This window comes from Mastacembelus armatus, chromosome 1 (genome assembly GCF_900324485.2).
Source record: "Mastacembelus armatus chromosome 1, fMasArm1.2, whole genome shotgun sequence".
Lineage (NCBI taxonomy): Eukaryota > Metazoa > Chordata > Actinopteri > Synbranchiformes > Mastacembelidae > Mastacembelus > Mastacembelus armatus.
Window position 1 is genome coordinate 19,974,897 of NC_046633.1, and position 23,152 is coordinate 19,998,048.

The window sequence follows — 23,152 nt, forward strand, 5'->3', positions numbered from 1 at the left end:
AATTGTATTTATCATAAAGATAATAACCACTGTATTTGGTTTCACATCTAAATGTGGTATAATGATCATGGAGTCAACACACACACTTTCCATTTCTCTTTCTTTCTGTTTAACACATTTTCCCATTTGCTGCTCAAAAACGACCCACATCCTCATTTTCCTCATGCAAATGTGTCAAGTTATGTTCTCAGAAGCAGCTGACACACAGAAAGAGAAGGTGTGACAGAGATAATAAAACAGTAAGTTCAGAGTAGAGTTCACTAATAACATGAAGAAAGTAGATGGAGGCATAATATTTAATAGATTTGGATTAGAACTATAGTAAACTGAAGAAAATGAGAATATCACTAAACTTCATTGTTCTCTTAATGACAGGTAATATTCGACTTTTTTGATTTTCCTTTGACGAGTATAAAACATAGTTTGGCTAAAACTTATCTTGTCTTTGATTGTGTTATGATGAAATGTATTTTTTATAACAGCTGCTGTGAGTTTATTGCCTGTGACAGAAAACAAAAGAGATCCTGTCAATATGAACTGTAAGTATAAGTAAAAACATTTACCTAATTTTTTTTTACTTGGGTTAAATTCTGAGCTACTATGTCTATTTTTACCTATTTTATATTAAAATATATTTTTTAAGGAGAAGAAAAGTACTTTATTAATCCCCAAGGGGAAATTCAATTGTTACAGCGGTTTTTTTTTTCAACTATTGCTGTAACCCCGCAAGTAACCTGGTTAATGTGGTAACAGCAGGTGCCTTTTAACACCATGGCAAAAACCTGCTGAATAGTCATTTTGTGAGAAATACAGTGGAAGTACTGTACAAACTATCAGCTGTACAAAGGTATATGTACATTAGTGGGTATAATCAGAGTGCATATACTGCAGAAAAAATATCAGCCATGAATAGTATCAAAAAAGAATTTTGATTATAACTGCAGTCTGCATGTTAATAATGAAAACAAAACTATATAATATTTTATAGAAATATTGATGAATACCATTCTGCTAACACTTTTACTTTAAGAAGTTTTTACTGACAATTATTATGTATTTCACTTAAGAAGGGGTTTGAATCTACTGCATTTACTGCATTTTAAGGAATATTTTTAGTTATGTTTTTTTTTTACCTTGTCCACTGCTGCCTTTTTTTAAAAAAAATAAGAGAAAGACATAACATGACAGGGACAGGGAAGAGAACCCGTACTGAAAACAGTGATGAAACACCAGTGTGGGCTGTGGACAGGGTGTACCTGGACTACACATAATGGGCTGTGAGATAATATGATTTATGGATGCTGCCTCAAATGAAGAAGTCAAAATTCAATTGAGAACCCAGTTACATTTCTACTCTCTGACAGGTGAAAACACACCAGCGAGGCAGACTGAGGCATATGTTGGAGGAAATGTTACCATTAACTGCACGTATCAAAAAACAGAAGAAAACAACATCAAAACCTTCTGCAGAAAAAAGGAAAACTTTAATTGCACAGATGTGATATCAACACACAATGCAGTTTACACACAATTAGACAGGATTTCTCTGACCAACAACAAAGAGCAACAAATCTACACTGTGAGGATTTCCATGCTGACCCAGGAGGATGCTGGAACATACCAGTGTGTAACAAAAAGCATTTACAATGATTCCAGCACATGTTTAACTGAGATCCGTCTTGATATTTTGAGTAAGTATTGATTTGCAACTACTCATCCTGTCATGAGGTGGATTTTTCTGTTTCCTGTCTGACTCTTTTGGTGTTCTAGTTCCTGCGTTCCTTAGATTAGAGGTAGCTTTGTTTCTCGTTAAGCTCCAGAGCCAGAATCCAGCGTTGCAGAGCCAGAACCAGAGTCAGAGCCCAGAGCTTCGAAATCAGAGCCACAGCCGAAACCCAGCACCGACTACAGAGCCTGAGTGGTGCCTATTCCTCTCTTGCCTGAGAAGCCGTCCCCCTTAACGGCCTCGGACGCATGCCTGCCTGAGAGGCTGACCTCCTGAATGGCTCTGAACTTTGTTCACCCCAGGGGTTGATCCCCAGAGCAACCCTGGAGAAGAGCCATGAGAATCCCAGGACTTGGACTCAGCACCCTCCCGCCTGTCCTGGATCTTTTTTTTTTTTTTTTTTTTTTTTTTTTTTTGTTCGTTTTTTGAACTATGTTTTGTGACCGTCTGGAATCGGGGGGAAATAAATCCTTTGTCCTGCACTTGGGTCCTACCACTCCTTCTTCATCAACACCAGTTTCATGACACATCCTGAGTGTCAACTAACAAGCATATTTACATACAAAAGCTATAGAAAATAATTTACTTTGACGCAAAATAAAAGTTGAATTGATCTAGAATTTGTGTTGTTCAGACTGGGGTGAGGTGGCAACAGTGATATTTCATTTTACTGGGGAAAATGCACAAATTCAATGTTTCTATCCAAACAGCCCAGAGAGCAATGATAAATTCTTGTGCAAGGGGGAGAATCCTTTCAACTGTGAGGAGCTAACATCCATAACAGAGGACAGAAAAGTGGTTAATGGCAGGTTTTCTATTAGAGATAACAGAAGAACAAAATACTTTTGTCTACATCTGAAATCTGAGCACAGCTGACTCTGGAACAAACACACTGGTGTGGCTCTGATAGAATAAGACCGCATGCCGAATATTGCAAAATCCAGATTTCCACAGGTGAGCACGCTGAGAACTGTAGTATTATATAGCATTGTATACCACAAAGAAATAGCTTCAAATGAAAGTACTGAAAGCTTCTGTTCTACCCACTGCAACATTAAATTTGTAATTAAGATTTCAGTCCTGTTCATTTTGGCCACATCTGTGGTTACTGTGGTAACAGCATCCGAAAAGCCTTGATACTTTACAACAGAAGAGCAACTCTATTTATTACAGTCACACATATTAGCCCATTTGAATCAAAGGTGGGAATGATATAAAAACTATGATGATTAATATATCAATATGTAGTTATTAAAAACATATATTAAAATAATACAATGTCATGACTTCATACTTTTGAAAGTTTAACTTTGTAGTTAATTACAGTGTTGAATGCTTGGCAAGTAGTATTTTTAGATTTCTGTATCACTACGAAATGGAAAGGATATTTCTTCCACTGGTGACTATGTTGTGAGTTGTGAAATCAAAAGAGAAGGTGTGTATGTGTAATTTCTTTCTTTGTCCACATTACTAACCTTATTCCTTTTTACTCTTGTACAGCTGAAAAAGACAGTAAATCCAAAACAAAAGGCCCTCCAGCTCTGCAGGCAACAGCAACACAAACTCCAACCCCACCGACAGCCCGTGATGACCCTCTAAAGCTTGGTGACGGCTGCTGTTCATACTTCACTAATTATACAGTCGCTTCTGCAGCACAATCACACAGATCCTGTCCTTTGTGCATGAATTCTGGGGACAGTGAACTCTGTTGATAGCTTTTGTTCTTTCCGCTGTTTTTCTTTTGATGCAGGTGTGATTGTTGGTGTGGTATGTCTGGGACTGTTAGCGATGGCTTTGGTTTTACTAATACTGTACAGACACAACCTGCGCTGCAAACAAGGTGAGGAATTTTGGCGCTAACGTGCATCTCAAGAAATATGCACACAAATTTTTAGTAATTTTAGAAACATTCTTTCTCTCATCTTTTTTATTCATTAATGCTGAAAGACTCAATTAAAAGACATTGTTGAAACTGAAACGAGTTTAATTTGCACATGATTTTCACTGTGATGAGTAACTGAATGCAGACACACAAAAATATTTATTTCCATCCACATTGATGTTCTTTGAACTGTGTGTTGTGCTGCAGTGGGATCACCCGAGCAGAGGACAAACACTGGACATAGCACAGAGGTGTGTGTGTTTAGCTGTTTCTACGTTGAGTTTCAAATAAATGCATCAGCTGCCTCTATCACACTTCTCTTCTCGTCCCTGAAGGAAAATCATGGAGATGATCACTATGATGTGATACGAGTGCAAAATAATCAGGCAAGCTCAGGGGAACCACTGCGATCCATTTATGCCGTTGTCAGCCCTCACACAGACCAGCTCCACTATGCCAGTGTCATTTTTCAAAAAAACTCTGACAGTGTCTTTTTAGGTTGAAACACAATTTCTGGCACAAACAAAAATTACTCCGCCTATGATTATCCATCAATTAGGACACAAGGTGGCACCTACTCTCCAGCAACAGAGCAGCCTCTCTAGTCTACACTCACAGAGCCCAGGACACCATGATTAAGTCAGCCTTTTTAGAGTGGAACATGCTGTAAATTATTTTTTTCAATTTCAAGTTATCAAGCAATTTGTAAATGTTTTGCATGATGTCTCTATTTCCTGGCACAATTTTTGGTTTATTGGTTAGCCAGTTAGTATTTAGTGCAGCTGTGTAGCAAATAATATGGTGTATTTAATGTATATGATGTTGTTTAGGAATCCTGTTGTAGTATAGTAGTTTTGGCCGGTAATTATCAGTCAAAACTCACCTGCCTTAAGTCACTTGTTTCTGGAGTTTCTATTTGAGGAGATCTAAAAATAAAAATCATTATGGCCTTTCAAGAACTGCTCATGAATTATTCACGAATTAAAGATTAACTAACAATACTTAGTAAAGCATTGCTATAGATTGTATTCCAGGACCCAGAGTTTAAATCACACTGTTTCATCCAGTAATAAAAAGTAGTTACAAAACAAGAACACCCTCTTGTGGCTGATGTGGTGATCAGCCTGTGCTTGTTAATCCTTTACCTCATGATTTTTTTAGAACAATTTGCTGCATTATTTTTTTATGAGTACAAGGAGAAAAAAGATAAGTAATGACATAAAACTGTTCAGATTATGCACTGTTAATTATTCAACGCTATTTCTACTCTGTGTAATTTAAATAATAAAAGACATGTATTTGGGGCATCCACAAAGGACATTGCTGCCCTTACTTTACTCAAACCATCCCAAAGACAAGCCTTAAGGTTAGCCCAGATGTAAAACTGACTGGTTGAGTTCTGGGATTCCTGCTGCTCGTACTGTGACACCTCACATAAATTTAGAAAGTGAATTAAACCTTAGCACTTGACAGCACATAACAACTATCAATTAATGCTAGATAAAATGATTAAACTCAACCATACAACATCCATTCATCCATCCTTCCATTCTCTGTAATGCTTATACTGCAGTTCACATTAGCTGGGAACTGGAGCCAATCCAAGCTGACACTGGGCGAGAGGTGTGGTCCACCCTGGACTGATCATCAGTCTATCACAGGGCTGACACAGGGACAGAAAAACAGTCACATTCACACTTACAGGCAAGTTAGAGTCACCAGTTAACCGAACCCCAAACCTGCATGTGTTTGGACTGTGGGAGGAAGCTGGAGTACCTGGAGAAAACCCACACAGACACATGGAGACAACTTCAGGGTTAAATGGGATTCAAACCCAGCCCCTTCTTGCTTTGAGGTGACTACCACACATGGAACATGTTTACAGTAAAAGTGAGACTAGGACCCTTTGGGGAAATACATGTAACACTTTGCTTTTTTTGGGTCTAGTAAGCTATGAATAAAGTACATCTTTCTTCCTTCCCTCTAGTTCTCTGTATGAATTAACTATTGTATTAATCTGATCCTTTTAGAAAACAATGTTTCCTACAAAAACAGGTTCAAAGATAAACAGAAACTAAATAGAAACAGTGCAATTTCTCTCCATTAAAATATAGGCCAGTTTCCCTCTGTAGTGACTCCAAACATTATTTCTATATTTACTTTTACAACTTTTTCATGCTGATTCCTGCAATGGCACAAAAGACACATTATGGAACACAACATACACAGGTGACACAATAACAAGGATACCTATACAGTCAGTAGAAAAATAAACTGACCAGGTGTGAAGCAAATGTATGTGGTTTGAAAGTGTTGTTATGAACACAAAAGAGGCCTCTGACTACTGCTGCTGTGCCAAAGTGCAGGTCCAGAGGCTGTATGGTAAAATGATGACATGTATGTGTAGGTCTACACTGACAGACGGCCCAGCTGACCAATGACAGGGGGAAGAACTGGCCGAGGCGGAGCCACAAACTCCGGCGGAGGCTGGGTGTCGCCTGACCGGATGATGACAGAAGTTTTTTGGTCTAATGTGGCTACTTTTGCCGTGCAGTCATCAGTATATACCATAGCCACTGCTCTGACTGCTGCCTGGACGCTGGCTCTTCTTTTCTTTAGGTTTTAATGAAGTAAACTCACAGAGACTGCAGTGCCATCTGGGAACTTTTGGTTTGCTGGAAGAGCGACCATTTAGCGCTTATTTGACCAGGGAGGGGATCAAGACAGAGCCCGCGGGACTAACAGAGCTGCCACTATGGGAAACCGGGGAATGGAAGAACTCATTCCCCTCATCAACAAGCTGCAGGACGCCTTCAGTTCCATCGGCCAGAGCTGCAACTTGGACCTGCCGCAGATAGCGGTTGTCGGCGGCCAGAGCGCAGGGAAGAGCTCCGTGTTGGAGAATTTCGTTGGGAGGTTGTACCGTTTCTATGTAGTCTTGGATTAATCCGATACAGTGAATGTCAGCTTTAACGTTACTTCTTTCAGGACTGTGGCTGTTTTTTTAAATACAAACTACAACAAGCTTTTGCGTAATAGTCGCCAACTAAGCACTTGGTTGCGCGCTCCGTGTTTCGGTGCCTCCCAGTTTCTAATGTGTTTTTTCCGACGGAATTTTTCCATTTTGGAGCTGAGCTATTCACGATCCATAGTTACGCGTTTTACGCAGGAAAACAGCTGTTGATTAAGAGACAAAAACTGGGGAGGAAGAGGTTTTAAAAGTGTTTATTTAGTGATTATTTGTTCTAGAGAGTAATATCCCGCTAAAAAGAAAGCCTACAGTATGAACTTTCCTTAGCAGACATGATCTGTGAACGCAGTGTTTCATATTAGAACTAGTCTGTCAAACATTTACAAGAGGAATTTCTCCTTGAGACTGCTTACCCTGGGTTGTAAAATCATCTTTATAGGCCACACACATGACACTGGTCAGGTCAATGTTTCATTTCAAGGCACAAGGGTGGTGCCAGGTTAATGATGTGATTCTCAAGATACATGGATCATTTGCGTTAAACAGACGAAATGAAAATAGCAGGAAGCTGAGCTCCCAGCATGGCAGCACTGCTTAATTTCTTTGTGAGGCTGGTGAATGAGTTTGATGGAATTTCTATGAATCTTTCTGGATGACAAATAGCAGCAAACCCAACATTAGTACCGTATGTTACAATCCTCTGTAACAGTGAGGGAAAAAATTAAAAACATATTTACACCAAGCGTTGGATAAAATCAGTTCATGAGGACAGGGAAAGGGAAGACAGTACTGTACATGTGTGTTGCTGCTGTGCAGGGCTAATCTACTGAAGATAGCTCTGGCAACTTTCTGTTTTTATCTCTTGGTGTAGGTGCCCAGAAAGGGAACATTTTGCTTGTCTGCATATCAGAAGGATTTCATTTGTTGCCCAAGGGTTAGGGAATGTTGATTAAGCCGCCACGTCTCCTTTTTTTCCTGTTGCCTTTTGTCTCCACGTCCCAAGCAGTGGCTGGCGGGACAGTAGGGGCATTGATGTGTTTGTGCTGGGGTCACCAGTGATGTCACCAGCTGCACTGTCATGTGTATATGACACACTGGGTACCAGATACCCACAGAAGGGTTTTCATGTTTGTTAATTAGCCGACTGACATGCAGAGCGTAACACTGCTTATGTGTCCTCTGTAGTTCACTGCAGCAGGTTTTTGTCAGTTAGGGCTGCAACTAACTTACTTCCATTATTCATTTGTGTATTTATTATTTTCTATTTAATGGTTTAGACTTGATATTCCTATCCTGATTGTAGGGATCTTAAAAACACAATTTTCATGTCTTGTCCAAGAGACAATTTATAATGAAAAGAGGTTTGGTTTACAGTGATGAGTCAGCAAAATGTTTTGATTTAAATGACTGGATCATAATCAAAATTGTTGCATGTTAACAGACTAATTGATTAATCAACTAATTGTTTCAGATGTATTTGGAACCCCAGTTTAGACCATAACATAAACAATAAATACCAGATAATAAATACCAGAAAGAGTCCATCAGAAGTTACCAGAGACCAAAATAAAAGTATTTATTTTAGAGTAATGGAAAAACAAAAAAATCTTCACCTTTTAATAATTGTAATCAGCCAATGTCTGGCTAGGGTGGTTACAGAATAAATGACTCCATGGTTTAATAATTAACCGCCTTTTTGGTAAACGTAGTATTCATGTTGCGGTTTCATGAGTGACAGGAAGAGCTGAGGAAAGAGGATGGGAATCACACTTGTGCAATATCCTGACTGCACTGTCAGCAGTGGACAACGGACAGAGTGTGTGTATGCATCCAAATGTATGTGTGTTTTTCTGCGCGTGGACTGCTAACCTTACTCAGCCTTTGCAGCTGACCTGGTAAACACACAGACAGAGCGACAGACACAGACATGTTCTCATGGCCTGCAGAGATGTGTAGGTCAGTGACCTGGAAATGATCATGGCTCCACCGAGCAGGAGTTTCCATTCTGATGATCATGTACCGTATGTAATCACAATGGCAAACAGAGGCAGACGTTTCTCGCTGCAATATTTACCATAAGGCCTGTTAGTCAGTCTCTGCCTTGTATTAATAATGTGCAGATAGATGCATGAATATGTGATGATTAAAGCTACTAAGGAACAATTGTTAAAGCTTTTGTTAGAAACTGACGCTGACAGCTGACCATACAGTTTGATAACACTAGACCTACTTGTTTCTAATGTTTTTCAGAGTTCATTTGTATTTCGTTGCTGAAGATACTGTGCAGTGAAAGATTGATTTGACATATTGTTACATGCTGGTCAGGCAAACAGCCATATGTCTGTCAATATCCTTGTTCCTGAGTTGTGTGTGAGATGTGTGTGTGTGTATATATATCCATTTTGATATCTCTCTCTTTCTAGATAGATACAGAGGTAGATAGACACAGATAGATATATGTATTTATGTATAACTTCATCTCTGTCTCTCCATCAGGGACTTTTTGCCCAGAGGATCTGGCATTGTCACCCGTCGTCCTCTCATCCTCCAGCTGGTTAACAGTAAAGCAGGCAAGTTGTATACATGAGTCAAACAGCTGAGCCTTCAAGAAGCAGTCAGGTGCCTGCAGCCAAAGTCAACAGTCACAAAGCAGAAAACTAATAAAACACAATGTAGAAAATCAACCTACATATCTTATTACAACAGATGTTTTCAGTCCCTCAAAGAAATCTTTGTGCCATCTACTGTCCCGTTTTATCGCTCTCTATGTGTAAGTGTCTATATTAATCACCTGTCAATGCATCACCCTCTCTCCTGTTTAAATCTCTAATTTTCACCATGTAGAGTATGCTGAGTTCCTGCACTGTAAGGGCCGCAAGTTTGTGGACTTTGAGGAGGTACGTTTGGAGATTGAAGCAGAGACCGACCGTATTACTGGCTCCAACAAAGGCATCTCCCCCATCCCCATCAACCTCCGTGTCTACTCCCCTAATGGTAACACACACATATGCACATAGATATTCAGCCTTTAAATTTTCAACCTCTGTCCAACTGTTTCCTTCTTTCCTTCTCATCAATATCCTCTCAGTTTTGAATCTCACCCTGATCGACCTGCCGGGGATGACCAAAGTGGCCGTGGGAGACCAGCCTCCAGACATTGAACACCAGATCAGAGACATGTTGCTCCAGTTCATCACCAAGGAGAGTTGTCTGATCCTGGCCGTCACACCAGCAAACACTGACCTGGCCAACTCCGATGCCCTCAAGATTGCCAAGGAGGTAGACCCTCAGGGTAAGGGGAATTATGTGTTCTGCTTTTCTTACTTCATATGCAGCCATTAGCAGTGTTCTTCTTTCTATTAATCCTGCAAGCTCACCAGAATAATTAACAGATACATTATTAAAACATTTCCTGCTAGCATATGTGGCTTGAAAAGATTAGTGGAAATGTAATTAAAATAAATTATCTCCACCCGTATTCATTTAATACTGAGAAAGTTCTATTTCAAGGTACAGGCTTTTAGCACTGTGGATTAATGAATAATAACTATGTAGTGTACATCTCTATGGCATTTACTAGTTTTACTAAATTATAAGGACATATTTAGGAAATAGGAATGTCATTATGAACTTTTTGTTTACTGCTAATTAGCTAATGTGCTAACATGCTATAAATAAAAAAATAAGCCAGATGTATAAAAGGTACCTCCTTAACCTTAGCATCTTAACATTGCTATTGCGCGCATATTAGCATGCTGATGTTAGCTTTTAGCTTAAAGTACTTCTGTACAGCCTCACAGTCTTGTTTTCATCTGTTAAGCAGTGTAAGTAGTCTGTGTGTAAGTTTTTAACAAATGGTACATGGCTTTGAAACATTTTTTTAAGACACTATGGGAGTTATTTGTCAACATAAATAATGTCATCACATCACTTTGTAAATCCTAAAATCTCACTTCCATGGTGGACTGTACTAACATCAACACCTTCTTCTTTAGGTCTGCGGACGATTGGTGTAATCACCAAGCTGGACCTGATGGATGAGGGGACAACCGCACAAGACATCCTGGAAAACAAACTACTGCCACTCCGCAGAGGTAATGCCATATGAACATTTAAAACAAGGTTTAAAACTACCATTCACTTATAGTAAATAGAGCAGCTAAATATTTACAAACAGTAAATACATTTGACACCAATGGACACTATGGTATGGTTGAGATGTGGCACAAACTTTGTTTGTTGTCTAGCTCTTTTTTTGCTGAGCATGGCAGTCAAAGCCCACTGACAGTTTTGTGAACTTTCCCACTGCTGCCAAATATCACTATCACTAGCCCACATTCATAACCTGACACACTGAGGGACTAGTACTCAGATATTTTATCAGACACACACATACAGCACAGAACTGGCAGTAGCATACCATAGTATGTTTTGTATTGCTCTGTAATACTACATATTGCCTTTAAAATGTAACAACTGCAATGATTAAACTGATTGACAGTTAATTTATTTCATTGTGTGTATCAGACCACACTTTCCCTGCTTCACTGCTGCCACTTCTTGCTTGTTTTAGGGCTCTTCAGTCTGGTGTACCAGGAGTTTTTTCATGACACTGTTTGTATTTTTTGTAGGTTACATTGGGGTGGTGAACCGCAGCCAAAAGGACATAGATGGAAAGAAAGACATTCGCGCTGCTTTGGCTGCCGAGAGGAAATTTTTCCTGTCCCACCCTGCATACAGACACATTGCCGAACGCATGGGCACACCGCACCTGCAGAAGACCCTCAATCAGGTGAGACACACTGAAATTATCTCCTAAGGCAGATCCTGTATTTTCATACCAAGGTAGTAGAGATACAATCATGCAGAGCTACACATCAAACTGTACATACGCACACAAACATGATATGTCATTTAGAGGCATTTTATGTGGCAGAGCTCAGTACTCCTAAAGTTCAAGCTTAATTTTGAAATAAATGCAAATATTTGCTATTTCATTAATGAATTAACTGAATAAGTTTGTGCAAATGTTCAAATAGACAAGCTAATACTAGAAAGGACTCTTACCTTCATTTTACAGCAACTTACCAACCACATCCGCGACACGTTGCCAAGCTTACGCAGCAAGCTGCAAAGTCAGCTGTTATCACTGGAGAAGGAGGTGGAGGAGTACAAGAACTTCAGGCCTGATGATCCCACACGCAAGACTAAGGCCTTGCTTCAGTCAGTACATCTGCACCCACAACACATCTACATTTGCAGAAACACAAATATATTAACTGAAGAACATAAGACATTTCCTTCATTTAACATCTACAGGATGGTGCAGCAGTTCGGTGTGGACTTTGAGAAGTGCATTGAAGGGTCTGGGGACCAGGTGGACACCTCCAACTTGTCTGGTGGAGCGAAGATCAACCGCATATTTCATGAGCGCTTCCCCTTCGAGCTGGTGAAGGTGATAAGTGTTATGATTTCTATTTACATAACATAATTATTATGTTTATACATGGTACACATGCTTTATACCATTATACCTGGTAAGGAATTTCTTATTTTCATTTTAACAGAATGACTAAACGTGTGAAATAGTTTTTTCCGAGGATAAACAGGTGGATCAAGCTGTTGTTAAGTTAATTATATACTCTGTGAGTGTTCTGTATTTACATGTTGCAATCATTACAAATACTGTCATACTGTAGTTATGTTGCCTAAGCTATTATAAATCCAACACTCAGAAAGGGCACAGAAACCCAGAGTACTCCCCTTGTCTAGCTTAGTACAAGTAGTATTTCTTTTGCACAGAACAAATAAAGTTTGTCTTTTTTTTTATATTGTGTCTTAGATGGAGTTTGATGAGAAGGAGCTGAGGAAAGAGATCAGTTATGCCATCAAGAACATCCATGGAGTGAGGCAAGTTGAGACAGCCTGCAAACAAAACATCACATGTAGCCTATGTTCGTCTGCTAACCTGCCAGCTTTTTCATTTCTGTCCATTCAGCTGTATAAAGACCTATTGTGTTTACTGCCTTCAAATGTCAGTGCTTGTCCTGTTTTTCATGCCTCTATTAAGTGTGTCGGCTCTTCTGTTTGTCTTCTGTTTGCTTTAATCTGTGACCAGCTTTAATTTTTTCCTCATGGCTACTTATTGGCCTTATATCTGTCTTCTATTACACTTCCTCCAGTTTTTTATTCCACTACTCCTCGTTTAGTCCCCTGTCTGCTCGTGTTTCCTCTGTTGTTGTGCCTGTCTGACACTCTTCCTCTATGTATGTCTACCCCTCTCTGTTGCTCCATGTCTGTCTTTGTCTGTATGTCCTTCAGGACAGGCCTGTTCACCCCAGACCTGGCGTTTGAGGCCATAGTGAAAAAGCAGATCATTAAGCTGAAAGAGCCCTGTCTGAAATGCATCGACCTGGTCATCCAGGAGCTCATCAACACAGTCAGACAGTGCACTAATAAGGTATCACTCCATGGTGTCATTTTCTGGCTGCCATACCTGTCCATACACACCACAGAGCTCTGCCAGGGGTCACTGTGGTAACCCTTTATTTTCCAAGCCCCATATTTCCAGGTCCTGGAAGTCCTGGAAACCTTTCTCATAATTTTCTGTATATTAGTTGGTATTTTGTTGTTATTTAAAAGAAGGACTATATAATTTAGGGCTGTCAGATTAATCGCATGATAGTTCAGCGTTAACTCGTGATTAGTTGCAAATCACGTCATCCATATTTTTAATCTGTTATAAATGTACCTTTAAAAGCATATTTCTAAGTGTTTACTTACTGCTTATCAAGACAAGAAGGTGAAATATGCTGCTTTATACAAATCTGTTCATTTTTGTGACACTATCCTGAAATATTTCCTAAATAATGTAACGTTAAGTACATGTACAAAAAATGAACTGTCCTCTTAGGCCCAACATATTGAATTAAATGTAACATTACACAGTAAAACTAACACAACGTAGTGTCAGACTCTCAAACTAAAATGTAAAATAGCTGATGAACCTCATAACAACAAAACTACCGTGCACCATTGGTCAAAGTTCACTCACTGGATCTTTAACAGCAGCAGGTGATATTTCAAACTTGCCGTGGTAGCTCAGTTCACACCGACAGTAAATGCAAAGAACTTTGGTTTTGTCGAGACAGCCATCTGGCATGACTTTGAAGATAAAGTTGCCATTCATGACCCTTTTCTCTGTCCATTTCTGCTTCTTGGTCGCATGCTAACAACATGCTAACAACATGCTAACCGCTACAGCGCGCTCCTACTTTCCCACACTACGGAGTGCGCCGAGGGCAAGAACTCGAAACGCGATTAACGCGCATCAAAAAAAAAGGAAAAAAAGTGGAGTTTAAAATACTTTGCGTTAACGCGTTTAATTTGACAGCCCCAATTATTTTGGTATAATTATAAGCAAAATAAAACATTGTAATTGTTGTTTGTGCTTAGTTTTTAGGTTTAAAGAAAATCATTATCCAATTTATAAAAAATTGCAGTATTTACATGAAAAATGTTCATAAACAGATGTCACTATTACACACCCAGCTTGGAAATATCATAGTAATTAACTACATACCAACTAATTATAAAATATTATGAAAAAGGGGTCCAGGAAATCGGTGGTAAAATACAGGATGCAGAAAATAAATTGTTAACCTTTACTGTAATTTTCTCACAAAACAGTGATAGAAAGCTACTACCGTTTTCATTTTTTAGGTCAATAGATATAGTTGAATGTCCTGGCTGCACTGGGGTGGTGTCTCTGAGAGGCTGTGTGGTCAGAAACAGGCTGTTGCACATGTACATGTTCATTGCAAAACAAGCAGCAGGTTTAGTTTTAAGCTACAGCTGAGATGGGACTGAGACTGTAGAGCCATGCTAGCAGCTGTATGAGGCTGTATGATGACAGACTGCCACCCCACTGCTAGCCTGGCTGAAGAGCCTGAGCTGACTCTTGAACATACAGATGTATTAAAAGGCTGAAATTGCAATGAACACGTGCAGCTTGTTTGTATTCTAAACACGAAGTAGAACTAACCAAATGCCTGTTTTTTTTTTCTTTCTCGTTCCTCAATCATCATCTTCCTTTCCTTTGTTGAAACTGTGTTTTACCATTCCCTGTTTACCCATCACCATGGCCCATGCTACACCACCTCCTCTTTCACCTGACATTAAACCTCCAACTCCTGTGATGCCTCACCACAGGACAGGCCTGTTCACCCCTGACTTGGCGTTTGAAGCTATAGTGAAAAAGCAGATCATTAAGCTGAAAGACCCCTGTCTGAAATGTGTTGACCTCGTCGTCACCGAGCTTGTCGCCCTGATCAGGAAGTGCACTGAGAAGGTAAACAGGAAGAGCAGAGAGACAAAAGAATAATGAATACAGGTAGAGACAGACTAAAAGAGGCAAGAGTGAAGAAGAAAAGCAAATACAAGCAGAGCAAACAGTGACAGAGAGCAACCAAAGAAAACACAAAAATCAAGTGAACTAACTTGTCTAGTGTTGTTGATTGTTACCCCTCACTGCTGCTTAAGACTTCACTCAACATCCCCTTCACCCTGTGGTTCCCTTGTTAATGACAAATCAAAGAGCCCTACCCTGTTCTGATCCTGGACCCCAACCAGTCCACTTATCTCATCAGCACTGAGGTTGGTGATTTAACAACCCCTCCCCTCTTCCACACCTATAAAATCCCACTCCCTCACACTAAGAAAATTGGCTGCTTAGAAATGGCACCATTTGTCTGTTTTTCACCCTGTCCAGTCAAATGCGATTTTTTTTGTATTTTCCCTATTACACATTTTCCTCTTCTGACACCAATACTATAATCCACCAGACCCTACAGTCTTTATCTCTTTCTGGACACTAACCTGATCTTTTCCTTAATTTGATATGACTCACTATCAGCTTGAGACCACACATGTTGAAATCGAATTTCATTGATTGATTCTTTACGTTTGTAACAACCCATCTAATATGTTTGGCATCTACAACTGACACAAAATCTCAAGCTGATAGAGAACTTGTTAGTGCATGCCTCCTCAGTCGTCATGTGTAAAATGTTGTACCTTGTATTTGTGTCTATATTCAACTCAGTGGGTGGGGGTAGTTGCTTATTAGGCTACACATTGTTTGTACAGTGTTGTGTAAGCCTGCAGGTCTGTATCCTGTAATCATGATGCCTGCAGCAGTGTGTGTGTGTGTGTGTGTGTGTGTGTGTGTGTGTGTGTCTACAGCTGGGTTCGTACCCTCGACTGAGAGAAGAAACAGAGAGAATTGTTACCACTTACATCAGAGAGAGAGACAGCAAAACGAAAGACCAGGTGTGTGGGCGTGACAAACACAGCAAGAACAGCAGCCTACCTGTACATCTGCATGGTTCCACTTATTTGTATACATAACATGTGTCATGTTTTGCATGTCAGGTTTTGCTGTTGATTGACATTGAACTCTCCTACATCAACACTAACCATGAGGACTTCATTGGATTTGCCAAGTAAGACATAACTGCAGAAACTGATTGAGTTTCATTAAGATCAGCAGAGATGATCATGTCATCAGGCATCGCTATAGCCTGACCAATACTGCTGAATAAGTCTAATAGATTTTCAAAATGAAAAACATAATTTCAAGATTTGCAGTGAGGACAGTTTGGTTATAAAATAAATAAATTGCCAGTGCTCTCTGGTGGCCAAACTATGTAATTACATTATTGTTTCTGTATTAACTTTGAAGGGTATTTTGCATTTCTGAGCTATTGAGCTTTATTAGTTATTAATGGACACTCTCAGTAAGTTTACAGTGGCTTCATTAAACATAGAACCATTGAATTCCTGAGAAATCAAGAATTTGCAGAAACACTGTGGCAGTTTTATTTTTACAGGCTTGTAGTGTTGAGCAATGAGATTTCCTGTTGCAAATGGATCATTCCCCATAAAACTAGAGCCCTTCATCTGAAAAGCTTAATAATAACTCAGCAAATACATGATTAGATTCATGGAACAAATGCTGGAGGAAAAAAAACATAATTGGATTATTTGCTGTTTGGCCCAGTGAATTATATGATTCACTGTACTACATCTCACCTTGAGTACTGAAGAGGTTTTTGGCTTTGTTATAATTATAATATAATTGTAGAGCTGAAACAATTAGTCATTTGTTTGGACAAAAAATTGTCAGTTATTGTCATTGTCATTATGAGAAAACCTCCCAAAAACACCCTACTTCTGGTCTTTTGGTGTTTAGACTAATGATTGGACAAATTAATTAATGTGAAAAACATCAACATGTGCTTATGGAATTGAGGTGGGTATTGTTCATTACTTTTTTTTTAATGTATAGAGCCAACAATTAAGAAAATAAAGGGCGGAAGAAGTGGTTTTGCTGTGCTTTCATTTGTCCTGTTTTGAATATGCTCTGTATCTTATACTATATATTTATTGTATCTCTGTCCTGCAGCGCCCAGCAAAGGACTGCTGCTAATGTTACCAAGAAAAGAGTCATGCCCAACCAGGTAATTAAACAGACACTTGGTACAGTTGGTAGCAGCTACTTTTTTCTGTTTGGGTTTTTTTTTTTCTTCTTCTTGTTTCTGTTGCTGTCTCAGTCCCTGTGTCCTGTCATTGTTGCCCTTCCTTGCTTTACATTTATATAATCTTGTGTGTACCCCTCTGTGTTTTTTTTTGTCTTTATTTCACTTTCCTTGTTCTCCTCTTCTGTTCCTCCTTTTTTACGGGTTAGAGAGAGATTCTTGTAAGTACCGTACCCCCCTACATCTCTACTTGTCATTTCCTCTTTGAGTGGGTGAGGGAGTCAACAGTCATGTTGAGAAATTAGAGTTGTGCTCATTGATGAAATAGAGGGAAGTGAGAGTTACACAAATGTATTATGAGAACTACACACCATGTTCCAATTGGTTGACATTCACTTTGGTGAAAGTGTCTCACCCAGGGGATATGCCAGAAACATTTCCCATCCTGTTTTGATTCAATGCCATGCAGTCCGCTTTCTCTGTCTCAGTGACTTTTAACTCTGATGATGTTACTGTATGGCAGTTATGATCATTTTAATAATATATTACTTAAACTTGATTAATCTTCATTCAATTTTTAGTCTGTCCCATGTCCTCAGCATTTTATAGTCTGTCAGTTAATACCTTTACATTAGTCTGTCACGTCTCCTGGTTTCAATCATATTCATAAAATGAAACAAAAACAAACTTGGTTATTCATATTGTTCATATCATTGTCCTGGTTTCTGTTAATCTGCACAGGAGTATCTCCTCCACATCACAGACTGTCATTTTTCTATTAAGGTATAGGTATTATCAGTGTCAGACAATGTCTGGTGGTTTCAGGTGATGAATTATTTACTGCTAATGTGGCAAAAAAATTGTACTGTTTAGAAGTATACCATAAACTATTCAGTACGGGCATCCCCTGGTCTGTAGGGGATGGAATTGTGGATCTGTTGTGGTAGAAGGCCTGGATGGCATTTAGACAATCTCTCATCAACCTCAGCATGAATAAAATATTGATGTGTTCAACCAGCAGCAGTTTAAAGGTCCGGTTCAACTGTAAAACACCTGTTTTACAGTTACATGACTCACTGACACAGCCAGTTCATGTTAAGTTACTGCCTGCAGCTTATTTACTTTGTGGCTAAGCTGCTCAGCCACTCGCAGCAAAGCAGTCAAGTGGGTGATTTTGTCAGCTGTCAACTTATAGCTTGAGCCTTGAGATGAACTCTAGAGATTCTTAGTTTCTAATTTAAGTATAGATTCTTACAAATGTTATAATCTTATGTTTTAGCTCTTTAAATACCGACGTCCAAGATCAAACATCTCATTATTCATGTCACTCATTCTTACACACACTCTTTACCAGATCAACACACATGAACATTTATACAACCCAGACTGGAGTATTACATGTTCACTTATTATCCCAGTGTGTCTGTTCCTTTTATCTTCGTCTGTTGATCCTGGCAGAGAGAGGTGTGCAGAGAAAGTGACTTTTCATTGGACCGTATTTGTTTGTTCTAATTGCATGGCAGTGGTTTTTTAATGTTGCTGTGCTGTTTATTTGAACATGTACAGTATATATTGGAGTATACAGTGTATATTTGCATTTTAGTTTACAGTTTGCTTCTCCGTGTTACCCCTCTTGAGAGGTGTGTAGTATTACCAACATTTGGACTCTCACTTGCAGGTGATCCGCAGAGGCTGGCTCACCATCAACATCAGTATCATGAAGGGAGGATCCAAGGACTACTGGTTTGTCCTGACTGCCGAGTCTCTCTCCTGGTACAAAGATGAGGAGGTGAGGCTCTTAAAGGAACAGTAAATGCACAGAAATGTTTTATCTCCATTTCTGTTTAAAGTAGTTAAAAGAAATGTGTTTTTTAAAGACATACTATGGATTTAATGTTACACAAATTTTGGTCAATGATTTGTTCGTGCAGTATATTAAAATCTTACTTGTCTATCTAAAGAAATCTGAGTTTGTGTTTTTGATGTTAACTCAGTTGATTTGTAACAGCTGACATTTTATATTTATTAATACATCGCCGTGTGTTTTATCAGGAGAAAGAGAAGAAGTACATGCTGCCTCTGGATAACCTGAAGCTTAGGGATGTGGAGAAAGGCTTCATGTCCAGCAAACATGTTTTTGCCATCTTCAACACTGAACAGAGGTGTGAGTGCTATGATCTTCTAAAACCATGTTTATGGTGTTCACTGGATTCAATCTTTTGGTTAAAGGTGGTGCATGTATTGTCTTACAGGAATGTGTATAAAGACCTGCGTCAGATTGAGCTGGCATGTGACACTCAGGAGGATGTCGACAGCTGGAAGGCCTCGTTCCTCAGAGCTGGTGTTTACCCAGAGAAAGACCAAGTGTGTGCTCACAGTTTAAAAACAGTTTAAAAACTTAAAGAGACCCAAAGCAAAAGTTTTGTTGGCTTTTCTTATATATGGGTATGACTAGTTTGTGAAAAAAGCTTGAAACTCTACTTCAGATGTCAAATGTTTGCAGATGTAAATCATTTACTAAAAATTGCATTGAGAGTAGTGTTTGCAAAGATATTCATTTTGGAGAAGGGATATGAAAACAATCTGTTCTTCACATTCAAAAGAACACCAGACAACAGAAGTCCTTTGAACCATCTTTGCATCAGGGTAGATTACAGCCATTACAGCATTATTTAGTTGACCTGCAGCTAATGGATTAGGTTGAAAAATCATCTCTGCTTCTGCATCTGTCTCACCTTCTCCTGCCTCTCTCTTGGTCTCCTCCAGCCTGAGAACGACGATGCCATTAATTCTAGCGACACGGTGTCCATGGATCCTCAGCTGGAACGGCAGGTGGAGACCATCCGCAACCTCGTGGACTCCTACATCGGCATCGTCAACAAGTCCATCAGAGACCTCATGCCCAAAACCATCATGCACCTTATGATCAACAGTGTATGCCTTCTGCTTTATCTGTCATTTTCTGTTATACACAACTTTAAAGGTTCTCAGATCTGGAAAAATATGGAAGAAATTGTTTGAAAGTCATTCATCAGTAACATGAATCACTCTCTGCTCTTACATTAAGTGTCCTTACCTTCCCATCTCCAGGCAAAGGACTTTATCCACTCTGAGCTGCTGGCTTACCTGTACTCAGCTGGGGACCAAGGCAGTTTGATGGAGGAGTCAGCAGAGCAGGCTCAGAGGAGAGATGAGATGCTGAGGATGTACCACGCTCTGAAAGAGGCCCTACTCATCATTGGAGACATCAGCACGACCACTGTTTCTACCCCAGTGCCTCCGCCAGTAGATGACACCTGGATAGCCAAGGACCCAAGGTAACAAAACACTGAAAACAGGCAGGAAGGTGGAGATGTGCTTACCATAATCTTTGGAATATAGATGTCATGGTGCATTGATGATTCTCTCTGTTCGTTACTGCCAAGATTTTGTTATGAAATTGAATAATCAGAATAAAAAAAAGCATTTGTGCTGTTGTGTTTTGACAATATAAACAAGTCTAAAATAGACATTTAGGTTTTCAGTTCACAGGGCTCAAGAAGACTTGTTTAACTTAAAGAAAAAGAGTTTCAAAATCTGTCCCTGTTTCTCAGTCCACCTCCAGCATCCCGTCCTGCCTCATCAACAGTGCCACCTCCCAGTCGACCCCCAGCAGTGAGGGGACCAACCCCTGGTCCTCCAGCCCCACCGAACCCTTCAGCAGCTTTTGTACCACCGTTTGTGCCTTCTCGACCTGGACCCCCACCAGGCCAACCTGCTTATGCAGGTGATCCCAACTCTGGTGGTGTGCCGCTAATCCCATCGAGGCCAGCCCGTGTGCCTCCTGCACTGCCACCGGGGGTTCCCAGGTAAAACCATGCATTTACACACACACTATGAGGACTTTTGTGGCTTTGGTATCAGTGGGAAGTTGCTGGGCAAGCAGACAGCTGAGGGGGAAGGGTTGCTCTATTTGTTCCGTACTTTGATGGCTTGGGAATTGTTGGTGCATGACTATCTGATGAGATCTTGCCTTGCATGTCTGTTCTCTCCGACCCTCCCTCAATACCCTTCCCCCTTCTCTCTCTTCTCTCTTCCTGCAGCAGAAGACCCCCGGCTGCTCCCAACCGACCCACTGTCATACGCCCTTCAGAGCCCTCCCTGCTTGACTAGAAACACACATAAGCAAGCACATATTCTTTTTTGTTTACACTTTTATATTTCTCGTGAGCAGAGATAGTCATGTTTTTTTCAGGTATTTTCCTATAACTACTACAGGTATATTCTCATAACTCTATCCTACTGTATTTGGGAATCTGATGCTGTCTCCGTCTGTGCATTTCAGAAGAATTATGTATGGAATTTTGACTTTATGAAATTTTCTGCTTTCAACATTATAAAAAGGGATACATTTGATGATTTGAGTTAAATGTTATGAACCACACATCTTAAATTTTGCTTATTTCAGTTGAAATTGTGTTAAAACAATATATGACTCATAACATTGTGTATAACGGTAAAAAAAACATTTCTAGGTTTAATTGTTTGAGTTGTATACCTAATGTTTTGTCAGTAATCTTACACACTAAGAACCTCATAAAGTAAGCAGCACTTTTTGAGTCCTTGTCCTTCATGTTTCATAGGTTCAGTCAGCCTTCAAATTAGCTTAGATGACCAATTGAATTCAAGTACATCAACATTTTTGCATATGACTTTTTTACAAAGTTCCTCAATTAGGCGTTCATATTTCTCTTCTATGGATCACTTAAAGTGAGGACAAAAAAGGTTTGGGGGCTGCACTGTTATAGTTGGACTTCTGGTGTGCGATTAATGACCGTGCCTAGCCACTCGTCCTCTGAGGTACCTCACACTTCTGCTCATCCTTGATGAAAAAATGCCTTGAGCAAAATTTATCCTTCATAAATTACCACCTTAAAAAGCCATAATGAAGAAAACATCATGTAAGAAACAGACTTGTCTTTCAGACTGTGTATAAAGTGATGGACTTAATAAAAGAACAGAAAAAGAAGGTGACTGCTGCATCTTCCTGCTGTATGCATGCTTTGCTTTATTTCTTTTCTCAAGCCTTTTTTGGCATTTTGTTGTATCCTTCCATATGCAAAGTACATGCTTGCAGTCACTCTGTGATTCAGTCGGCTTACAGTGAGTCAATGAGTCTCGTAGAAGAACGTTTTGCTTTTCTGTATGCAGCCTTGCATGACTTTTCTGCCTGACTGTGTGATGGAACTATGAGTCACTATGGTAACTGTGGTTGCCACTGGCAACTCACAGTAAAGACAGTGTCATGCATTGTTTTTTTCTGGTGCACAGGAATAAATAAAGGTATGCAGTCCCACTTTTTCTACTGCACATCTTTGCCTTCCTCAGTGTCTGTCAGCTGTGTGTGGTACAGATTTATTTATTATCACAAACTGACTGGAAAATTTTTCACCGGATTCTTTCCATTATCTTTTCACACAGGCGACCTCCCCAAGCCCCTTCCCGTTCCAATCCCTACTGAAGGAAACACAGATATTGCCCGCTCAGTGTGATACCCCTCAGTGGCTCAACCCTCTGGAGCTGGAAGAGTCTGCTCTGCCTGGTGACATTCAAAGACACTCTGCTCTCTAGAGCTGTTTCCTATGTACAACTCTGAACCTGCTGAGGCTTTGCTACATTTAAAGAAGCGAAAGGTGCAGCAATGATACATGAAAATAGAAATATTGCAGAAATATTATGACAATAGTTGTGGCTGAATAAAGCTGACATCCTGTGTGTGTTGAGATTGCTTTAGTCCACTGTCAAAATCAGTTTACTCCAAATAAATAAATAAATAATATGATATACTGATCATTTATATGCATATTAGTATGTGTGTAAGCGTACACCGTATTTGTAGTATTTAATACAATTTAGATTAGTCATTTTACTGTCTGCCTATAAATACTACTTTAGTACTTTAGTTTCCTCAGTTTGGTTGGATGGATAAGTCAGCCAGCAAATAGAAATAAAAATCTATGCAGTAAATCAAAGGCTCAAGAAACTATCTTGGTGGC

At 39.6% G+C, this 23,152-nt stretch overlaps 2 protein-coding genes across 6 annotated transcripts; both read left to right on the top strand.

The window, feature by feature from the left end:
- The first annotated feature begins 167 nt into the window (after nt 1–167).
- LOC113127741 (CMRF35-like molecule 8) lies at nt 168–4,763 on the top strand. Its single transcript, XM_026302487.2, has 7 exons — nt 168–375; nt 483–539; nt 1,365–1,691; nt 3,227–3,331; nt 3,477–3,566; nt 3,816–3,859; nt 3,944–4,763. The coding sequence occupies exons 1-7, from the start codon at nt 336–338 to the stop codon at nt 4,109–4,111; spliced, it is 831 nt and encodes a 276-aa protein (XP_026158272.1). The 5' UTR covers nt 168–335; the 3' UTR covers nt 4,112–4,763.
- Nucleotides 4,764–6,085: 1,322 nt separating this feature from the next.
- LOC113127738 (dynamin-2-like) lies at nt 6,086–22,871 on the top strand. Of its 5 annotated transcripts, none has more exons than XM_026302480.2 (20): nt 6,086–6,524; nt 9,076–9,149; nt 9,424–9,573; nt 9,668–9,871; nt 10,575–10,673; nt 11,211–11,371; nt 11,660–11,802; nt 11,899–12,034; nt 12,422–12,489; nt 12,901–13,039; nt 15,823–15,909; nt 16,012–16,082; nt 17,045–17,099; nt 18,796–18,906; nt 19,170–19,279; nt 19,370–19,481; nt 19,884–20,051; nt 20,208–20,434; nt 20,711–20,965; nt 22,578–22,871. In XM_026302480.2, exons 1-20 carry the CDS (start codon nt 6,364–6,366, stop codon nt 22,615–22,617), a joined length of 2,571 nt encoding a protein of 856 aa, XP_026158265.1. In that variant the 5' UTR covers nt 6,086–6,363; the 3' UTR covers nt 22,618–22,871. The 5 variants fall into 5 exon arrangements, with proteins under 5 accessions (XP_026158265.1, XP_026158266.1, XP_026158262.1 ...); XM_026302481.2 differs by lacking the exon at nt 22,578–22,871 and adding an exon at nt 21,203–22,125; XM_026302477.1 differs by lacking the exon at nt 22,578–22,871 and adding an exon at nt 21,200–22,125 and having other exon boundaries at nt 6,364–6,524.
- The last annotated feature ends 281 nt before the right edge of the window (nt 22,872–23,152 follow it).